Source organism: Scyliorhinus torazame, chromosome 17 (assembly GCF_047496885.1).
Source record: "Scyliorhinus torazame isolate Kashiwa2021f chromosome 17, sScyTor2.1, whole genome shotgun sequence".
NCBI classification, from domain to species: Eukaryota; Metazoa; Chordata; class Chondrichthyes; order Carcharhiniformes; family Scyliorhinidae; genus Scyliorhinus; species Scyliorhinus torazame.
The window spans coordinates 151,710,955-151,731,099 of record NC_092723.1 but is presented as its reverse complement, the minus strand read 5'-3'; the positions used below and the strand labels follow the sequence as shown (position 1 = coordinate 151,731,099).

The 20,145-nt window shown below is 47.0% G+C and overlaps 1 protein-coding gene across 1 annotated transcript in view; it reads right to left on the bottom strand.

Annotated features, from left to right (window-relative positions):
- Positions 1-20,145, bottom strand: part of LOC140393478 (coiled-coil domain-containing protein 154-like) — a 108,303-nt gene that overhangs the window by 62,100 nt on the left and 26,058 nt on the right. Inside the window, exons 5-9 of the mRNA XM_072479803.1 lie at positions 20,020-20,115; positions 18,863-18,980; positions 4,653-4,754; positions 2,066-2,191; positions 275-396 (exon numbers count right to left, since the gene is read on the bottom strand). Coding sequence (XP_072335904.1) covers positions 275-396; positions 2,066-2,191; positions 4,653-4,754; positions 18,863-18,980; positions 20,020-20,115 — 564 coding nt within the window. The remainder of the gene's footprint in view (positions 1-274; positions 397-2,065; positions 2,192-4,652; positions 4,755-18,862; positions 18,981-20,019; positions 20,116-20,145) is intronic.

Sequence of the window (20,145 nt, the reverse complement as noted above, 5' to 3'; positions counted from 1 at the left end):
ATTAGCCCCCTCAGAGAGTTAGCACAGAACGATGGACTGAATGGCTTCCTTCTCTGGCATATGTTTCTGTATTCTAATGTAACAAAAATACATTTGTAAGTTAATGGGATTAAAGCAAAAATATTTCAACCTGCACCTTACCCTAAAATGAGTCATTCGTTATAACCGTAATTATGTACTTTAGTCCATGCTTTATTGAGAGAATTTATAAGAAAATATACAGAAATCTTTTTTAAAAACCTGCAATTTGGAGAAAAAAAACATGCTTCCTAACCGTTCCTGTATTTCTGCTTTGAGGACTCGTTGTATCCAACTGAAATCATAGGCAAACGTATCGGCTAACTTCTTAACATCCTCATCTGTCTTCACGTAGTGTTCTGACGGTCTGTGTCTTGACTTCAAAGAAATTTTTTTTAGACTAAACAGTCAGCTTTTTAATAGTTGCAAATAAATCTAATATGGCAACTATATGTTTTATTAGACTCAAAGACAATATAATAATAATAATCTTTATTGTCAGAAGTACGCTTACATTAACACTGCAATGAAGTTACAGTGAAAAGCCCTTAATTGCCACAGTCCGGCGCCTGTTTGGGTACAAAGAGGGAGAATTCAGAATGTCCAAGTTACCTAACAGCATGCCTTTGATGTGCTTTAAAACTATTAAAATGCTAGGTAGCCAAGAATCTATGAATGGCAGCAGCTTGCATTCACACAGAAGAGAATGTCACAACATGGACACTGTGCCAGAAAATGAGGTACTAAGAGGGATTTTCAAATGCTTCAAAGAGTTTGGCTTTAAGGCGGTTGAAGGGAGATGGAGAGATTTCAGGAGTAATCTCTCGAACGTGTCCTAAATAGGTGAAAGTCTGGCTGCGAATTGTGGGATCGAAGAGGATTTCATAAACGGCCAGAGTCAGTGAACAGAGAACTTAAGGAGGTGGTAAGGCTGGAGGAGATTAGGGGGGTTCAGGATGAGGCAGGAAACAAAAGAACTCAAACTTGAGAAAGAGAATTTGATATTGGAGGCATTGTTGGACTGGAAACCACTCTAGTGTAGCAAGGAGAAGTGCTCAGTGGGAGGAAAAGACTACATAGAGCCAGCAGGAGAGGATACATACAGCCAGCAGAATTTAAGTGAGCTAAGCTTGAAGAAGTAGGAGGCCAGCCAGGGGAGTATTGTAATATTGCTAAAAATACTGCTCAAACAAATTAATGCATCAGTTCTGGATTTCCTGCTAATTAGCACCTCATCACTGTGGTGTTCGGTGCTCTGAGGTACAGAAGAACCAACACGGTTGCGATTGGTACAATGCAGTTTTATTCCAACTAGTTATTTACACATCTGACTTGGTACTCAGCACGTGGTGACTGTGTGAGTGTCTTGTTAATGAGGTCCTGGCCTTGTCCTGTCTCCAGATGGACTGACCAGGAGGTGTCGTGTTTCTTGTCTTATACTGTATCTGCTCTTGTCTGTGATTGGCTGTCGTGTTATGTGTGCTAATTGGTCTGTTGGTCTGTCTATCATGATGTGTGTGTTGTGATGTGTGTTTGAATATCATGACAATCACCATTTTCAGAACTATCCCAATCACTTCATGTAAAATGAATTACTTTAGAAATGCTGAGACTGTTTCTGCTATTTTCTGCACAGCAAGGCACTGCAAATGACAATGAGATGAATGACCATCACTTTGTTTGTGTTTTGTTGATTGAGGGACTCACTTCACAAAGCATCCTGGAATCCGTAGTATCTATCTGAATCACGAGACTGTATCAAGCAAATAAGAAGGCTTCTGACAATTCCCCGAGTGCCTTACTGGAATCTGGATTTTTCCAATGCTAAGTAGACTTCAGCTTTTTGATGCAAGGTCGGCCTTCTGGCTCTCGAGATGTAAAAGCAAGGAGGTGGGTAAAATGAAACACCATGAAAAAGAATTCTGGAAAGCCCAGTATTGTAACATTTTGACTTGTTCATCATGCAAATCCAGATTAATGATATGTTCCCAAATAATGCAAATAAACAATAAAACAAAAAGATAATGAATTATATTATACCGTATACCTGCTTGTCCTTGAGTGCTTCGATTTCTTCCACATGTAACTGCTGAAGAGAAGATAGATTTTTCTCGTTTTCTTCCCTGAGGACCTTTTCATGCTCATCTCTCACATTCTCTAATCTGCGCAGATTCTTCAGAACAAAAGAAAAAGTACCATTTCCTTTAAGAACAAAAGTGTAGCATAATTTAAAGCTCAATGCTATTAACACAAATATATAATGCTATGCCATTGCATCATGCACTTAGGTCGTATTCGGCCGACCACTAGTTTTCAAACCATATATTTCTATTTACTGGAGCTGGTAAATACTCACATCTGAGAACTAGGCAAGGGCCAAAAGCCGAACAACAATATTTATTGCTTGCTCATCCTTACGTTAGTGCAAGGAAATTGCGGACTCTTGCAGGCAACCAGAATTTATCACAATGTAAATTTAAGGTGATTTATCAACCATCAGATAATCTCTGTCGGACACATTTTGATGATCGTCAGTTCTTCTGTGACAATTGATCAGTCTACAAGTAGAGTTCAATTATGTTCTTTTGTGGTGTGGTATTGGCCTGGGCCAGTTTTGGGTGTTTCAGCAGTGAAAAAAAGTGTTTGCTTTATTCATTCTTGAATGGCAAAGCCAGAATTTCTTGCCCTTGCGTAATGTGTTGAGAAGATGTTGGCGGGCCTTCTTCACGAACAGCATAAAAGTGATGGGCTGAGTCGCCTCCTTCTGTGTTATAAACGCTGTGTTATATGGTGTGACTGAAGTTGCAGATGAGGCCAGGTAAGAGCAGCAAGTTTCTCACCCTAAGGGACATTAGATTTGTGTAAACTGGTTCACTAACAGTTCAGTGGTAACTTGTACTGATTTTTATTTCCAGAGTTCAAATTCTCACAGCACCAATGGTGGGATTTCAACTCATGTTCTGGATTATTAGTCCAGGCCTCTGTACTGCTGATCCAATGATATAACTACTAAACTATTGGACTACATCTGTAGGTTTGGCTCTTAAAAAGGCAAAGAAGCAATATTGCCTCTGAGATTAAACAAGGTGAACGTCATTAATATTAAAAATTACATTAATCAGCAAAATACTTTGCAAGTGTACGAGTTGCAACATCTACCCTTTCAGCTCATCTCCCCTCACCATCCAAAGCCCCAAATACTCCTTCCAATATTTGCACGCACTTCCTTCTATTTAATGTACTATATTCATTGCTCACTATGCAGTCTGCCCTACACTCAGGTGAGCAAATGCAGTTTGGGTCAGCACTTTGCTGAACACCTTTATTCAGTCGGCAAGCATTACCCCTCACTTCTAGTCACGTGTTATTTTAATTGTTCTCACAGCGACCTCTCTAATGTCAGCCTGCTGAAGTGTTCTAATGAAGCTCAACACGAGTTCGAAGAAGAGCACCTCATTTTTCGACAACACAAACTTGACATGGAGCTCAACAATTTCAGATAATAATCTCTGCCCCATTTTGTTTCCCTTTTCTTTGTGTTTACTCTCTGTTATGACCCACAGGGGACTCACGGGGTAGGGAGGGTTCACTACCTCATGGAACTTACAGAATACGAGTTCCCGAATGTGCCGTGCATTTGTATAAGTAGAGTCGGCACCGACTAGAGAAGACCCAGTAAGGAACTACTGAAGTTGTGTATATAGTTAACTTTGTTAAATAAGTTTTGTTTCTTTGACTACTCGGCGTGGACGCCTTCCATTGCCCCTTACAAAGCTCTTGTTTTTTCTCATTTAATTTTAGGAATGGCTGTTGTTCATTTTGCCATTCATGCTTCCTCTAGTCACTTCCATTTTCCTTTACTTGTCTCATTAACTCCCTCTATTCATGCAGTACCAGCTCTATCAATCAGTCTCTCCTGTTTTCCACCTGTCACAGTCCTGCCCTTTGTCCCTTTTTTAACCCTTCTTCATTTAACTCATTACATCTGTAACTTTTCCTAGTTCTGATGAAAGGTTAACTCTGTTTCTCTCTCCTTCAATGTTGTCTGACTTGCTGAGTATTGCGTATTTTTGCTTCCGTTATAGCAAAAACACATTTCGAATTGGCAGTGACTGTAATCATTTAAATGGATTCTGCGTATTTTAAAGAGTAGCATCTCCATGGTGTGGCATTGCTTAATTTAATTTTGAAAATGAACACTTCTTTAGCAAAATGTTTTTCATGACATAATATGGGAAAAAATAGGTTTTTTACCTGCTTATCGAGGTGCAAATTATTTTGTTCTTTTAATTTCGCAGATGGAGTGTGGCACTCATACAGACTAGGGAGGGGCCAGGTTTCATCTTGGCTACTTACTGAGATAACCAACCTCACTGAGATGAGGGTACGCATTATATATCATTGACATCCCACAGAGGACAAAGAAAACATTGGCCATGTTGCAAATGCAGCACCTCCTGTTGTAAGGATTTATTCAGACCCACCTAAATCTTGTCTGGGCAACTGGCAATGGCCATTAAATATGGCCTTGCTACCTTCACTCACAACCAGAGAACATATTTTTTAAGAAACTCGAAGCCAAAATAAAAGTGCAAATGATATCAGTATTTTACCAGTACTTCTTGAAGGCTCACCTTTTCAAGATCTAAAAATTTCCTCTGTATCTCTTCACGAAGCTGAATTTCCTTCTGAAATAGTTTGTTGCTGAGATCTTCCAGAAGTTGATGCATTTTGCCCTGCAACAACATTCCAAATCCTCAACAAAACAATAACAATAAAAAAGCAAAGACTCGGAAAAGGTTAACTTTTAGCAAAATGAGATTTCTCTTCCTACATTGCATATAAAACATACTTGGCCCTAGGATGGTTCTGATCAGGTTTGACTTACAAGGGGAGACTGACAGAGTTAAATGTTTTGTCGGTGATGTCGTGTTATTCACCCTGGGGTAACACGGACTGCAAAACGATGCAGTTAAATGATCAAGCATACACCAAACGTAGGCATTGGTTCAATAAGATTTATTGAACTTCTGTAACAAAGCACATAGCTGCCTGTGGGTTGACTCTACTACTCTAAGTAAACTAACATTAACTTTCTAGACCAGGCTAGCTCTGATCCACGTGTAGAAGGTGTTGAATGATTTGTACACCTTGACTGTCACTACAGTTGTAACCAGTGGAAAGGACAGAGTGCTGATGCCTTGTGTGTTTTATAGTTGGAAGCCCCCCTCTGGTGTTCTGTCTGGTGATTGGTCGTGTTCTGTTCTGAATGTTGATTGGCTCACCTGGGTGTCTGTCACTGCCTGCTTTTACCTCATGATGTGCATGGGTGCATATTATGACAGGTGAAAGGCTTGATTTTTAAAAGGGTGGAAAGGGTAGTTACTATCTTCCTTCTAACTCACCAGCTCTCCAAATCCTGCACTTCCATCCCCCTCCTTTAGGTGGCCTAACCCTTCCCGCCCAACACACCTGGCTTACCTCACCCCAGGATCCATTTGGCCTTCTTGGGACTCGTTGAAGTCCTGGAGGCAGCCTCCACTGAGCTCTAGGACCTGCCCACCAATCAGATTGCCGGCCTCTCCCGAGGGCAGGATATCCTCAGCAGTGACGGACAGATGTCCCACTGTAAGCCAAGTTATCCCACTTTCAGTGTGTTATGGTTGCGGGGCAGGCTTGCACAAAGTCAGGTTACCTTCCGGGGGGGTGGGGGGTACAAGCCAACCGACCCTTACCCATGTAAAATGGAGTCCAAGGTTCGGAGAGTACAGGAAGAATGATGTAGGTCTTTGAACAATAAGTTCAGGTAAAGATATGAATATAGAATTAAAAGAATCTGATTTAAACTTTAACTTCGATCAGCGATGAGAAAAATTCCCTGATCCTCAGGTTAATCAAGTACAGCATTATAGGAACAATTACCTTAAAAATATCCCAACCAGTTCACTCTCCACCCATCCCTGTAGCCTCCAATCTAAACAATCCAGATTAAACTTGATCACAATATCACTTTTATTTTATTTTTTCCAATGAAAAATACAGTCACCTCTTCAAGTTTTATCACCTATAGCTCTAAACCATGTTGGGGTCCATAAACCCTATCTATATAAAGTAAAATTGCCTAGCTTATTACAAATAGGACCTCATTAATGATGAAGCGTCATAGAATCATAAAATAGAATCATAGAATCCTTACAGTGCAGAAGGAGACCATTTGGCCCATCAAGTCTGTCCCTGCCCTCTGAAACAGCATCCTCCCTAGGCCCAAACCCCACAGTATCCCCGTACCCCACCTAGGACCAAGTTAGCACAGCCAATCTACCTAACCTGCATATCTTTGGACTGTGGGAGGAAACCAGAGCACCCGGAGGAAACCCACACCGACAAGGGGAGAATGTGCAGACTCCAGACAGGCAGTCACTCGTGGTCAGAATCGAACTGAGCCAACCACTGTTGTAACATCGAGTTAGAGCAATTTGTTTGGACTTATAGCCAAAGGTTCTGAACAAACATTATTTTTTTTAAGAAAAGGTATTTTATTCCAAACACATATGACAACAGCAAAATATAAAATACACACTCCATACAACCACAGTCCACAGTTTCCCCTTTCATCCCCTCCCCTCCCACTCCCTCGCCCTCGATGAATAATTCCTCAAATTGCATCATGAACAAACCCACCACAACCTGAAGCCCTCCACTGACCCCCTCAACTTGAACTTAATCTTCTCCAACCGGAGAAAGTAATACAAATCCCCCAGCCATGCCGCCACTCCGAGCGACATATCTGAACTCTAATTTAAGAGGATCCTTCGTCGGGTAATTAGAGAGGTGAAGGCCACAACATCAGCCCCCTTCCCCTCCAAAAGCTCCAGCACTTCCGCTGCCCCAAAAATCGCCACCGTAGGTAGCGTCCCAAGCACCAATTCCCAGTATCCCTCCAGCTTCTCGCAACCCCAGAACATGCGCATGATTCGACAGTCCCCGTCCACACTTCTCGCACCCAACGGCCACCCCTGGAAGAATCCACTCATCCTCGCCCGAGTCATGCGTACCCCATGCACCTCCTTGAACTAAATCAAGCTCATCCTCGCGCAGGAGGAGGTTGAGTTCACCCACCATATTGCCTCGCACTACAGTCCTTAACCTACTTCCACCAACTCTTCCTCACATTTATTCTTGAAGTTCACGCCCCATGCCAGCAGGAGGATGAAAATGGGTCATTAAGACCCATTTGCATCCTATTAATGGGCCGAGCTCCTTACAGACCAGGCCTGCATGCTTCTCTCGTCCTTTTGGGTCAGGAATCAGGTGGTATACCTGTAGATGTTTGTAAACATTGCTGTTAGTTTCACAACTGGGTACTTCATAGTCCATAGCTATGATTGACAGCTCCTGGACCATATCAAGGACAGTTAAGAGTTTCAAGCAGGAAAAACAAAAACTGGTCAATTTCACAGCTTGGTACTTCAAAACTATCAAGCATGAAGGGAGTGAATAAAACCATGCAGACAAATGGGTGTGTGTGTAAGCTGTCAATCACAGCCTAGTGAAAACAATTTCACAGAGAAAAGAAGTAAAGGATTGCAGATCAAAGATCTGAGGGGGTTTAAACCCAGCTGACTAGTTTTACCTTTCCAGTAATTGACAAATGCTGCTTCCTCTGCCTGAGCCAGCAGGTGTATTGCACAGGTGAGATTTAAAGCAGAGTTTTTTTTTTCACCGCCTCTGTCTGGACTGCTCTCTAACTTCCAGGCAGGGGTCTCTCCTGGGTGGCTTCCCAGTAGGAGTCTCTCTTGTGAGGGGCTGTGATAGGGGTCTCTCTAATTAGGGGTCCTCTGGTGGGGGTGGTGGAGGGTCAGGTCACCATCATACTTGGAGGGTGGGACCAAGAAACTCCTGGAGTGCTGGATTTTGTTGCGGCGGAGTGGTTCGGGAGGAAGGGAGCTTAGCCACCAGACCTCCTTATTGGATCACCCACTCAAAATAGCAGCCCGATAGCGGGATTCCCCAGGGAATCCCTTGTAATTCTTGCCATGCAAATATTTGCATGTCAAAGGATTGGGATTCACTTCTTGATTTGCACTCCCAGTGCGAGTGCAAATATGGTGCAATTGAACTCCGACGAGAGAACAAATGGAGAATCCTACCCAACCTCAATTTGAACTATTCATTACTTTGAATAATTCAAGGTGAACTTTATTAATCCCCTTTATAATTCTGAAAATCCTATTAGACTGCTTTGAAGTGTTCTCTTCTCCAATGAAAACAAGACCAGCTTCCTTGGCCTTGCTCCCGAGTTTGGACTCTTGAACCCTGATTTCATAAAGAAATCAGTGGGACATCCTGCTTTACTTGGTATAACATAACTTCTGCATATCCTCCTGCTTCTTATGCTTCGAAATCTGGGACAAAGCCTGTCCTCACAATTTCTCGGATCCAGACATGTTAATCTGTGTTTTGGCTGTATTTTATCTCCTATAAACAGAGGGTTCCCCCCCCCACAAAAAAAAAAGGTTGCAAGGTGCTTCTCTATTATTGAGATAGTCTTAGTATTTGTTGTTTTTAGTCTTTGGAGAAACACCGTCAATGGCCAACCCCAGGGCATTTTAAACCACCTTCAACATTTTCTTTGAGAGAGACAAACTGTGTGCATACAGTTTGCTTTAAAACCCTAACATTTAAATGCAACTCTTTTGTGAATCCTTACTGCTGTGGAGCAGGTTATTATACAAAATAATCTCAGGAGACCCAGGTACAGAACAATCGTTTATTAGCCAATGTGTGGGGAGAGTACAACCGCAGAGTAGGATCTCTGGAGCCGACTCTGCTCGGTTGAGAAATCAGGCAATATTTATACATTATAAGTCACGTAGGCAAGGCATTACATTCATTTGAAAATTGTCTGGTTCAGACTTATACATTAAATAAGTTGCAGGAGTTCACAAGGCAGAGTAAATATTCTTCATCCTTATCTTTCTCTGGCTCCTCTTTACTCTCTTCCCTTGTTGCTAACCAGTTCAGCACTATTAGCTGTGTATTGCTACTGCATACCAATTTGATGGTTCCAACTATTATAGAACATAGAACATAGAACAATACAGCGCAGTACAGGCCCTTCGGCCCATGATGTTGCACCGAAACAAAAGCCATCTAACCTACACTATGCCATTATCATCCATATGTTTATCCAATAAACTTTTAAATGCCCTCAATGTTGGCGAGTTCACTACTGTAGCAGGTAGGGCATTCCACGGCCTCACTACTCTTTGCGTAAAGAACCTACCTCTGACCTCTGTCCTATATTTATTACCCCTCAGTTTAAAGTTATGTCCCCTTGTGCCAGCCATTTCCATCCGCGGGAGAAGGCTCTCACTGTCCACCCTATCCAACCCCTTGATCATTTTGTATTCTACCACAGCGATAAACAAAACCTTACTTTGTCTAGTCTACCACTTATCCACTATGGTCCACCAATAGTCAGCATTGGTTCCTTGTTCCAAACTAATTGTTTTACCTCAACCCATTAAACTGCTGATGGCTCAATTTTCCAATCCTGTTGCATTTTTCATATTGATGGTTCTGTCACCAACTTCAGAGCAATCTGCAAACTAAGATCATGCCTTCAATCCAATTTACTAAAAGATAAATAAAGTTCCAGTGGTGAATGCATAATTACTGATAATTCACCAGTGCACTGTGTTATGTTATTAACCCTGTGGGCTCTACCTATGGGCCATTGTGTGGCTTCACCCACAGGGGATATGTTGGGGCATGTACGGGCTCCACCCATTGTCATGATATTCAAACACACACATCATGATGGACACACTAACAGGCAAATCAGAGTACACAACACCACAACCAATCACAGACAAGAACACCAACCACATAAAAAGCACGAGCACGACACCTGGAGGTCGGTAGGTCTGGGGAGAAGGAAACAAGAAAGAGCTGTTGAAACACCACAAGCAGGGAGCCCCCCACGTGCAGAGTGCAAAGACCAAGTTGTAAATAGTGAGTTTAAATAAAGAAGCGTTGTACCATATGCAACTGTGTTGGCTCATCTGTGTGTCAGAACACCCAACACCACATGGTACAGGAGTGGATCGATACCTGCCTACTAACCTGCCATTCTGGACATGGACCACACCGGCAAACCGCAGCCGATGCAAGTCACGGGGAACCTAGGCACCAACTGGAAGCTCTACAGGCAGCGATTTGACCTGTACATCCGTGCCACCGAAAAACAGAATGCCTCGGATGATTCGAAGATTGCAATGCTCCTCTTCTACGCAGGCCCCCACCCAAACGATGTCTTTAATTCACTGGTGTTCGAAGAAGGCGAAAACCAGGCCAAATATGACACGGTCATCCTCAAACTGGACCAGCACTTTCAAGCTGAAGTAAACGAAAGTTTCGAAAGATACATCTTTCAGCAACGCCTGCAAGGTAAGGAGGAACTTTTTCAACCCTTTTTGACGCACCTCCGGATTCTAGCGCAGTCCTGCGGTTACGGCACCACTACAGAGTCCATGATCAGGGACCAGATTGTTTTTGGCGTTGCCTCTAGTGGCCTACGCCAGCAGCTTCTTAAAATGAAAAGCCTCACCTTAGCGTCTGCTGTGGAAGCCTGTGTCCTCCATGAAAATGCTACCTGCCGTTTTGCCCGATTTCAGGCGTCCGAGTTGGCACGGAGGGGGTCCCCAGCCGTCGAATCGGCAAGCCAGGCCGCCCACGACGTTGAACGCATCCAGGCCGTCGATTTCTTCCCGCCCCACGGCCCGGACGACAGCGGCCGCTTCCCGCGCTTTTCGCGGTCTCCCGCGCAGGTGCGCGCCAAAAATAACGGCCACAACGAGGGACGCACTGCGCAGGCGCGCCCACCGCAAGATCGCACTGCGCATGCGCAGTGGCGCAACGAACGCCGTGACGTCATGACGTGCAGCAATTGTGGAGGTCTACACTTAAAAGGGCAATGTCCTGCAAAAAACCGACAGTGCAACAGATGTGCCATGATAGGCCACTACGCAGCCCGCTGTCGTGCGGCTCAACCCATGGATCCGGCGCATCCTCGACAACCTCGCACACGAGTCAGGACCGTCCAGCCCACGCATCAAGACTTCCAGTTAAGTGATGCAGATGACCAGGATGACTTCCGAGTTGCCGTCATTGATGTCAACAAGGTCAATGCCATCAATCCAGACGATGAGTGGTGTGCCACCCTGACGGTCAACCGATCGCCCGTCGCCTTCCGTCTGGACACCGGCGCATCCGCCAACCTGATTGCTTACTCTGCAGTCCAGGCCATGAAGGTCAAACCACCCATCACACCATCCCGGCTTAAGATGGTTGACTATAACGGGAACGTTATCCCGTCCATAGGATCTTGCCAGCTACAGGTGACTCACAAGAGGTACACGGCCACACTCCCCTTCGAAGTTGTGGGCTCATCAAAGGACTCGTTACTGGGCGCACAAGCGTGTAAGGTCCTTCACCTGGTACAGCGCATCATGTCTCTCTCTCCAGATGAGATATCCGACTTCCCGGATGCTGAGTTCCACGCGAATCTCCATTCCCTCCTCGCTCACAACCAGGAGGTTTTTGAAGGCATGGGGACATTGCCACACACGTACAAGATTCGACTCAGACCGGACGCCATCCCTGTCGTTCACGCACCTCGCAGGGTTCCTGCGCCTCTCAAAGACCGCCTCAAGGCACAACTGCAGATTCTTCAGGACCAAGGGGTCCTATCCAAGGTCACGGAGCCCACGCCATGGGTCAGCTCCATGGTCTGTGTAAAGAAGCCCTCTGGCGAGCTCCGTATATGTATAGATCCAAAAGATCTGAACAACAACATCATGCGGGAACACTATCCCATCCCGAAACGAGAAGACCTCACCAGCGAGATGGCGCGAGCCAACATATTCACTAAATTGGATGCGTCCAAAGGATTCTGGCAGATCAAACTGGACCCGGCCAGCCGAAGACTATGCACATTCAACACCCCTTTTGGCAGATTCTGCTACAACCGGATGCCATTCGGCATCATTTCGGCATCTGAAGTATTCCACCGCATTATGGAGCAGATGATGGAAGGCATCGAAGGGGTACGTGTATATGTGGACGATATCATCATTTGGTCCACCACTCCGCAGGAACACATGCATCGTCTTCGACGTGTCTTTACCCGCATACGGCAAAATGGCCTGCGTCTCAACCGTGCGAAGTGTGCTTTCGGCCAGACGGAGCTGAAATTCCTCGGGGACCACATCTCAAGGTCCGGGGTCCGTCCCGATGCAGACAAGGTTAGCGCCATCACAGCCATGCCACGACCGGCTGACAAGAAGGCTGTCTTAAGATTCCTGGGCATGGTCAACTTCCTTGGAAAGTTCATTCCCAACCTGGCTTCTCATACAACAAACATGCGCCATCTCGTAAAAAAATCGACGGAATTCAACTGGCACCAATCGCATCAGCGGGAATGGGAGGAGCTCAAGCACAAACTGGTCACGGCACCAGTGCTGGCCTTCTTTGACACGACTCGCCCTACAAAGATCTCAACAGACGCCAGCCAATCTGGTATTGGAGCGGTACTCCTGCAAAAAGACAGCACGTCATCATGGGCCCCGGTTGCGTATGCCTCACGAGCCATGACCCCTACCGAACAGCGCTACGCGCAAATCGAAAAAGAATGCCTGGGCTTGTTAACTGGACTGGACAAGTTCCACGACTATGTGTATGGCCTGCCACGATTCACGGTCGAAACTGACCACCGCCCCCTGGTCAACATCATTAACAAAGACCTGAACGACATGACTCCTCGCCTCCAGCGCATCTTACTCAAACTCAGGAGGTACGATTTTGAACTGATCTACACTCCGGGGAAGGAACTCATCGTGGCGGACACTCTTTCCCGAGCAGTGAGCACACCACCAGATGCAGAGGGGTTCGTGCGTCAAATTGAGGCACACGTGACTCTGACAGCAGCAAATATGCCAGCTGATGATCCTAGTCTGGCCCACATACGCGCAGAGACGGCGACTGACCCTCTGCTGCAGCGAGTGATGCGCCACATGACGGAAGGGTGGCTAAAAGGGCAGTGCCCCCAGTTTTATAATGTGCGAGATGATCTCACCAATATAGACGGGGTCCTTATGAAATCGCATAGAATCGTTATTCCACACAGTGTGCGCCAGATGATTCTTCGTCAACTACACGAAGGCCACTTGGGCGTCGAAAAATGCAGACGAAGGGCCCGGGAGGCGGTATATTGGCCGGGTATTAATGGAGACATAGCCAACATGGTGCTCAACTGCACAACCTGTCAGAGGTTTCAGCCGGCGCAACCTCCGGAAACACTTCTACCACACGAGATGGTGACGTCCCCCTGGGTGAAGGTGGGTGTGGACCTATTTCACGCGCTCGGCAAAGATCACATTGTTATTATAGACTACTTCTCAAACTACCCGGAAGTCATGCCTCTCCATGATCTGACGTCGTCCGCAGTCATTGGGGCCTGCAAGGAAACGTTTGCTCGCCATGGCATTCCAAGGACTGTCATGTCAGACAATGGACCTTGTTTTGCCAGCCGTGAATGGTCGTCCTTTGCCGCAGCATATGGTTTCACTCATGTGACATCCAGCCCTCTGCATCCACAATCGAACGGGAAGGCTGAAAAGGGTGTCCACATCGCAAAGCGGCTCCTGTGCAAGGCGGCTGATGCCGGATCGGACTTTAACCTTGCCTTGCTGGCCTATCGATCGGCCCCGTTATCCACGGGCCTCTCGCCAGCGCAGCTACTAATGGGTCGCTCCCTCAGGACGACGGTACCTTCCGTCCTGGCACCGACAACAGACAATGAGGCGGTTCTTCGGAACATGCAACTGCAGCGTGATCGCCAGAAAGGTCGGTACGACACACGAGCGACGGACCTGCCCCCCCTGTCCTCCGGAGACAAAGTACGCGTCCATCAACCGTATGGTGGCTGGTCAGCACCGGCCGAAGTCCTCCGACAAGTGGCTCCCCGCTCGTTCCTGGTTCGCATGCCGGATGGTTCCGTGCGTCGCCGCAATCGGCGCGCCCTTCGCCGACTTCCACGCTCACAGCCACACAACACGCCAGATCCTCAACAGGCTTCCGAGGATGACTTTGTGGAGCTGCCGCACATCACGCCCTTTCCATCGCCACCCATGGCCATGCCTGCACAGCAGCCGGTGGTTCTTGATCCACCCTTGAGGCGGTCAACCCGAATTCGTCGCAAACCCATTAGAATGGACTTATAATACAGTTCATATGTTTAATAAGTTGGACAATTTTACATGATAACCTGTTGTTGTTTATCGTTCCAGATGTCGTCTGACTGGACAACTGTTCAAATTTTTTTTCTTCTTCTCTCGTTCGCATTTCTGTTATGTTATGGTACAACTGGATTCATGTGACGCACTCGACATCGGCCCATGTACATAGTTCCGTCATAGACACATGCTGCACACGACACACACACACTCTTAGATGCACTCACGTCACGATCATATTTATTACCACGTAGGCACATATCTTTGTAAAAAGGGGGGATGTCATGATATTCAAACACACACATCATGATGGACACACTAACAGGCAAATCAGAGTACACAACACCACAACCAATCACAGACAAGAACACCAACCACATAAAAAGCACGAGCACGACACCTGGAGGTCGGTAGGTCTGGGGAGAAGGAAACAAGAAAGAGCTGTTGAAACACCACAAGCAGGGAGCCCCCCACGTGCAGAGTGCAAAGACCAAGTTGTAAATAGTGAGTTTAAATAAAGAAGCGTTGTACCATATGCAACTGTGTTGGCTCATCTGTGTGTCAGAACACCCAACACCACACCCATGGCTCCAGCCCCTTTACAGGAAGTATAAGAGCTGCTGACCTGCGGGGCCGCCTTCGGTGTTGTACCGGTCACAGGCAGGCTCAGTTCTAAGCTGATTAAAACCACGGTTTACTTCTCCACGTGTCTTTGAGTGAATTGATGGTCGCATTTAATCAGCTTAAAATACTACTATGGAATCAGCCCTCAAACCTGACAGACTGGAACTCGATCCACAGGCCGCGGAGGCAAAATACATTTTTTCACATTGGCTTTGATGCTTCAAGGCCTATCTCGCCGCGTCGTCTACGCCATCCGTCACTGACGAACAGAAGCTGAGCCTCCTCCACGCATGGGTGAGCCATTGCATTTCTGTCCAGCTCGACGAAGCCGCTTCCTATACAGAGGCCCTCGCACTACTCGAACGCCTCTATGTGCGGCCTGTGAACGAGGTATACGCGCAACACGTCTTCAGCACTCACCGCCAGCACCCCGGGGAGTCGCTAGATGATTACCTACATGACCTCAAAGCCCTCGCGCGCAACTGTAACTACCAGGCCGTTACGGCCACTCAGCACATGGAGCTCGCCATCCAAGATGTTTACGTGGCGGGAGTCCGATCAAACTATTTGAGGCAGCGTCTGCTCAAAAAAGGGGCCCAGGACCTGGATGACACGGTAAAACTGGCTACCTCTCTGGAGGCCGCTTTTCAGAGCCTTACTGCGTTCCCGGACGATCACGCGACCCCCTCGTGGGCCCCCGACCCGAGACTACCCCAGGCCTGTGCCGCGCGGCCGCCCGCCCATCATGGGGGGCTACCCTGCTACTTTTGCGGCCAGTCCCAACACCCCCGACTGCACTGCCCAGCCCGCAACGCGAACTGCAGCAGCTGCGGGCAAAAAGGACATTTCGCCAAGGTCTGCCTGGCCAGGTCTAAGAAATCAAACTCACAGACCCGATCCACAGACTCACAGGCCCGCAGACCCCGCAAGGTGGCAGCGTGTCTGCCGACTCCGCCTCCGCATAACATGTGCGACTCATGGGGGCCGCCATCTTGATCATCCTTCCCCACGTGGCCGTCCAAGTGCAATCCATGGGGCCGCCATCTTGGACGCAATCTTCTTCACCGCCCGCCACGCTAGAGCAACGGGGGCCACAATCTTGGCCGCCATCTGCTACGCTGCTCGATGCGTACGACCTACATGGACAGCCATCGCGGGGCCACCCCAGCACCTCCAATCACGCCGCTGGCTACCCACACCTCAGCGCGGTCACCCTGGACCAGTCGCGACCTAAGCACCTTTGGAGCTCAATGATGGCCGTCCGGGTTAACGGGTACGAGACACCTTGCCTTTTCGACTCCGGGAGCACAGAGAGCTTCATTCACCCGGACATGGTAAGACACTGCTCGCTCCCAATATTCCCGACGCAACAAACTAGATCCCTCGCCTCTGGGTCGCACTCGGTGCAAATCCAAGGGTGCACTACTGCAACCCTAGCGATACAGGGCGCTGAATACGCTAATTTTCAACTATATGTGCTCCCAGACCTCTGCGATCCTCCCCTTTTGGGACTCGACTTCCAGTGCAACCTCAGGAGCCTAAGTTCGGGGGGCGCCTGCCCTCGCTCACCATATGCAGCCTCGCGATCCTAAAAACCGACCCCCCCCCCCTTCGCAAACCTCACCGCTGATTGCAAACCAGTAGCCACCAGAAGCAGGCGGTATAGCATGCAGGACAGGACGTTCATTAGGTCCGAGGCCCAGTGTCTCTTGTGGGAGGGGGTCATAAAGGCCAGCAATAGCCCCTGGAGAGCTCAGGTGGTGGTCGTCAAGACCGGGGAAAAGTTCCAGATGGTGGTTGATTACAGCCAGACCATCAACTGGTTTATGCAACTCGATGCGTACCCCCTTCCCCGGATTGCAGGCATGGTAAATCAGATCGCGCACTACCACATGTTCTCCATGGTGGATCTGAAGTCTGCATACCACCAGCAGGACTACCAGTTATAACCCCAAGGGAAACGGGCAGGTGGAGAGGGAGAACGCGACGGTCTGGAAGACCGTCCTACTGACCCTGCGGTCCAGGAATCTCCCAGTTTCTCACTAGCAGGAGGTCCTCCCCGATGCGCTCCACTCTATTAGGTCCCTCCTTTGCACAGCCACAAACCAGACTCCTCATGACCGTTTGTTTGTTTTCACTAAGGGGCTACCACAGGGGCCTCGCTTCCGCCCTGGCTCATGACCGGGTCCAGTCCTCCTCCGAAAACATGTTCGGAACCATAAGACCAACCCCCTGGTAGAGAGGGTCCAGCTCCTGCACTCCAACCCACACTATGCGTACGTCGAACACCCCGATGACCGGCAAGATACCGTCTCCCTCCGGGACCTGGCGCCCGCAGGATCCAACACCACTCCCACTACTGCATCCCCCCACACTATGTCCCGTCCAACCTCCCATTTTCAGCGTCCCCACCCCAATATGGTTCCCGCGCTCCCTCCCACCCGCCGCACCGGTCCACAGGAATGAAGCTCCGGAAGAGCCGCTCCCGGAGTCCACGCCTGTGCCTGCTCCGGACCCACTTCCACAGCCACCCGAAGCGGCTGCAACACCAGTGCTTCGGCGGTCGCAACATACGATCCGGGCACCAGACCAAATGAATCTATCAGCCCTTCACCCCCGCCGGACTTCATTTTTAAACAGGGGGTGAATGTGGTGAATGTATAATTACTGATAATTCACCAGTGCACTGTGTTATGTTATTAATCCTGTGGGCTCTACCTATGGGCCATTGTGTGGCTTCGCCCACAGGGGATATGTTAGGGCATGTACGGGCTCCGCCCATGGCTCCACCCCCTTTACAGGAAGTATAAGAGCTGCTGACCTGCGGGGCCACCTTCGGTGTTGTACCGGTCACGGGCTGGCTCAGTTCTAAGCTGATTAAAACCACGGTTTACTTCTCCACGTGTCTTCGAGTGAATTGATGGTCGCATCAGTCCCAAGAATTAGACTGATCTCTTGCAGGATCAAAGAGGCCCTCTGATCTATTTGCCCTCCATCTATCACATATTTGGATCTAAAAATAACATTCTTTAGTGCATTTACTGGCACGACGTTTATCGCAATAAACCAACATTTTAAAATGAAATGTCCATCAACATATGGAACACAAAATTTTTTTTCCACAACTCCCATAAAATTATATTTTCCATTAATACTAAATTATTGTGTAGCAACCAAGACTAAATAAATACTTTATACTTACATTTCAAGATTTAAAATACATATATTTAAGCAGCTATTTCTAATATACCTACTGAAATATGATTACATTTCACTTTCTCTCAATCAGTAATTATCATGTTTATTACAAAAGTGCAGCTAATGACACAAAGACACCATTGATACTTGGTAGCTGAGTTATCCCAGCAATTAATAATCTGTACTTTGATATTATTCTTTACTTTTTGTTTAAAAAAAGTGAATGGTGCTTATTATTTCACCCTAGTCTTCTTGGGTCACACACTTGCCGTGGGGGAAGAGGGCAGACAGACAGCTCCTCAGATGTTTCACAGAAACAGTGCTGCATGGAGGTGCATGATAGCAGACAATAGACAACTTCCTGGTTTTCTTTGTTCCCTTATGAGGAATCACCATTTCCACAGCAATATTGTTGCACAGAGTTGGGAACGAAATCGGAATACCATTCTTTGGCACAAGTCAGTTCCCCAAAGAACTGCACTCCACATGATATGATGTTGTATGTTGCTGTTTAAAATATATTGCACAAAGCACAGCAGCTCATTTACAGAAAATGCATTCCAATTCCAGTAATGGGTACTGTGTCGTGACTCTATATTTAGTTTTAAGGGCCACTGATTTATTTCTCTACATGCACTGTTTTCAAAAAACAAAGCAATAATTTCAGGAAAAGCAATCAAAAGAAATTACTATAAATGATATGAAAACAACACAGATCAACTTACCTGGGGGTAAATACTTTCTGGGAAATAGCTCCTATCCATTTCTTTTTGGTGCAATTGATACAGGTCGTCCTCCCTCTTGTGGTCTTGCTGAGCTACTGTAGCTGTCAACTCATTAAGCCTTGAACAAAAAGGGTTTCCTTCAAAGGTACAATCAGCAAATTACGTCCAAAATACATGTGGCACTGCACCTGTCTGGCTGAGGTGAAATTGGGCTCACGATTTCATGCAAACCAATGAACATAAGCTCAAGTGTCACATTTTTGGGCCCTGGGGAGTTTCTACCCAGTCATGCCCACATTTAGAATTATTTTCATCACTGGAGAGCTGAACTCGCTGGCCAGACCAGCTCCTCAGAGATCGGGCCGCCATTTTGAAAGGGTGACCCGAGAGGACTTACACCCCACATCCATGGGCAATGTCACTCCCCACACACTATGGACATTACCCCACACATCCCCAAGTGATGGCACGCCGCTATGGGATCATTGAGGGGCCCCCTTTACTGGCCTTCCTATACCCACTTTCCCACCCCCCCAAGATTGGGGGAACCTTCCAGAGGCACCTTCATACTTGCCCTGCACTCCCCCCCCCAACCCATCACAACCCCCCTCCACTCTCCTTTTATGGGCAAGGCTCCCCGGCCCTGACGCTTGGCAGTGCCATCCTTGCACCCGGGCACCATGGCACTGCCATCCTGGTACCTTGGCAGTGCTCCTGCTGGCTTTGCCATGCCACTCGGGCACCTTGGGTGGCAGAGGAGGCTCAAGGGGTCAAATGGTCTATTCCTGTTATTATACCTTATGATAAAACATTTCTTTCCAGACTCAAATGTTGAGTTTTAAACCTTCCATGTAAAAGTCAGTTGCCTCTTTGAATAACTATACCTCAAGAGATGGAGTATGTCTCAAACTTTCATTCAAAATGTTTGTTTCTTTTTCTGAGCATATGGTGGTTTTGTATCAGTTCTTTCTCTGACTACTTAGTAGTTCTATACAAGTTGATATAGTCGACTAATTCAAAACCTATTTTGGCAATCTAGGACTCGAAAGATTACACACTAACATACTAATGAGCTTTCTGAAAGGAATGTGGAACCCATTTTTTTAGATACAGTTAGATTATTTCAGTCAGTCATAGGTAAATAGAAATGAGGTTACCGCGCATTCATCTTTTGTTGAAGAGTTTTTCCTTCTGATTCAAGATCAGTTTGCTTATTCATGATGTAGGAGAATGCATCTTCAATTTGCAGTAGTCTACAATTTTAAGTAGATCTTAGTATTAGC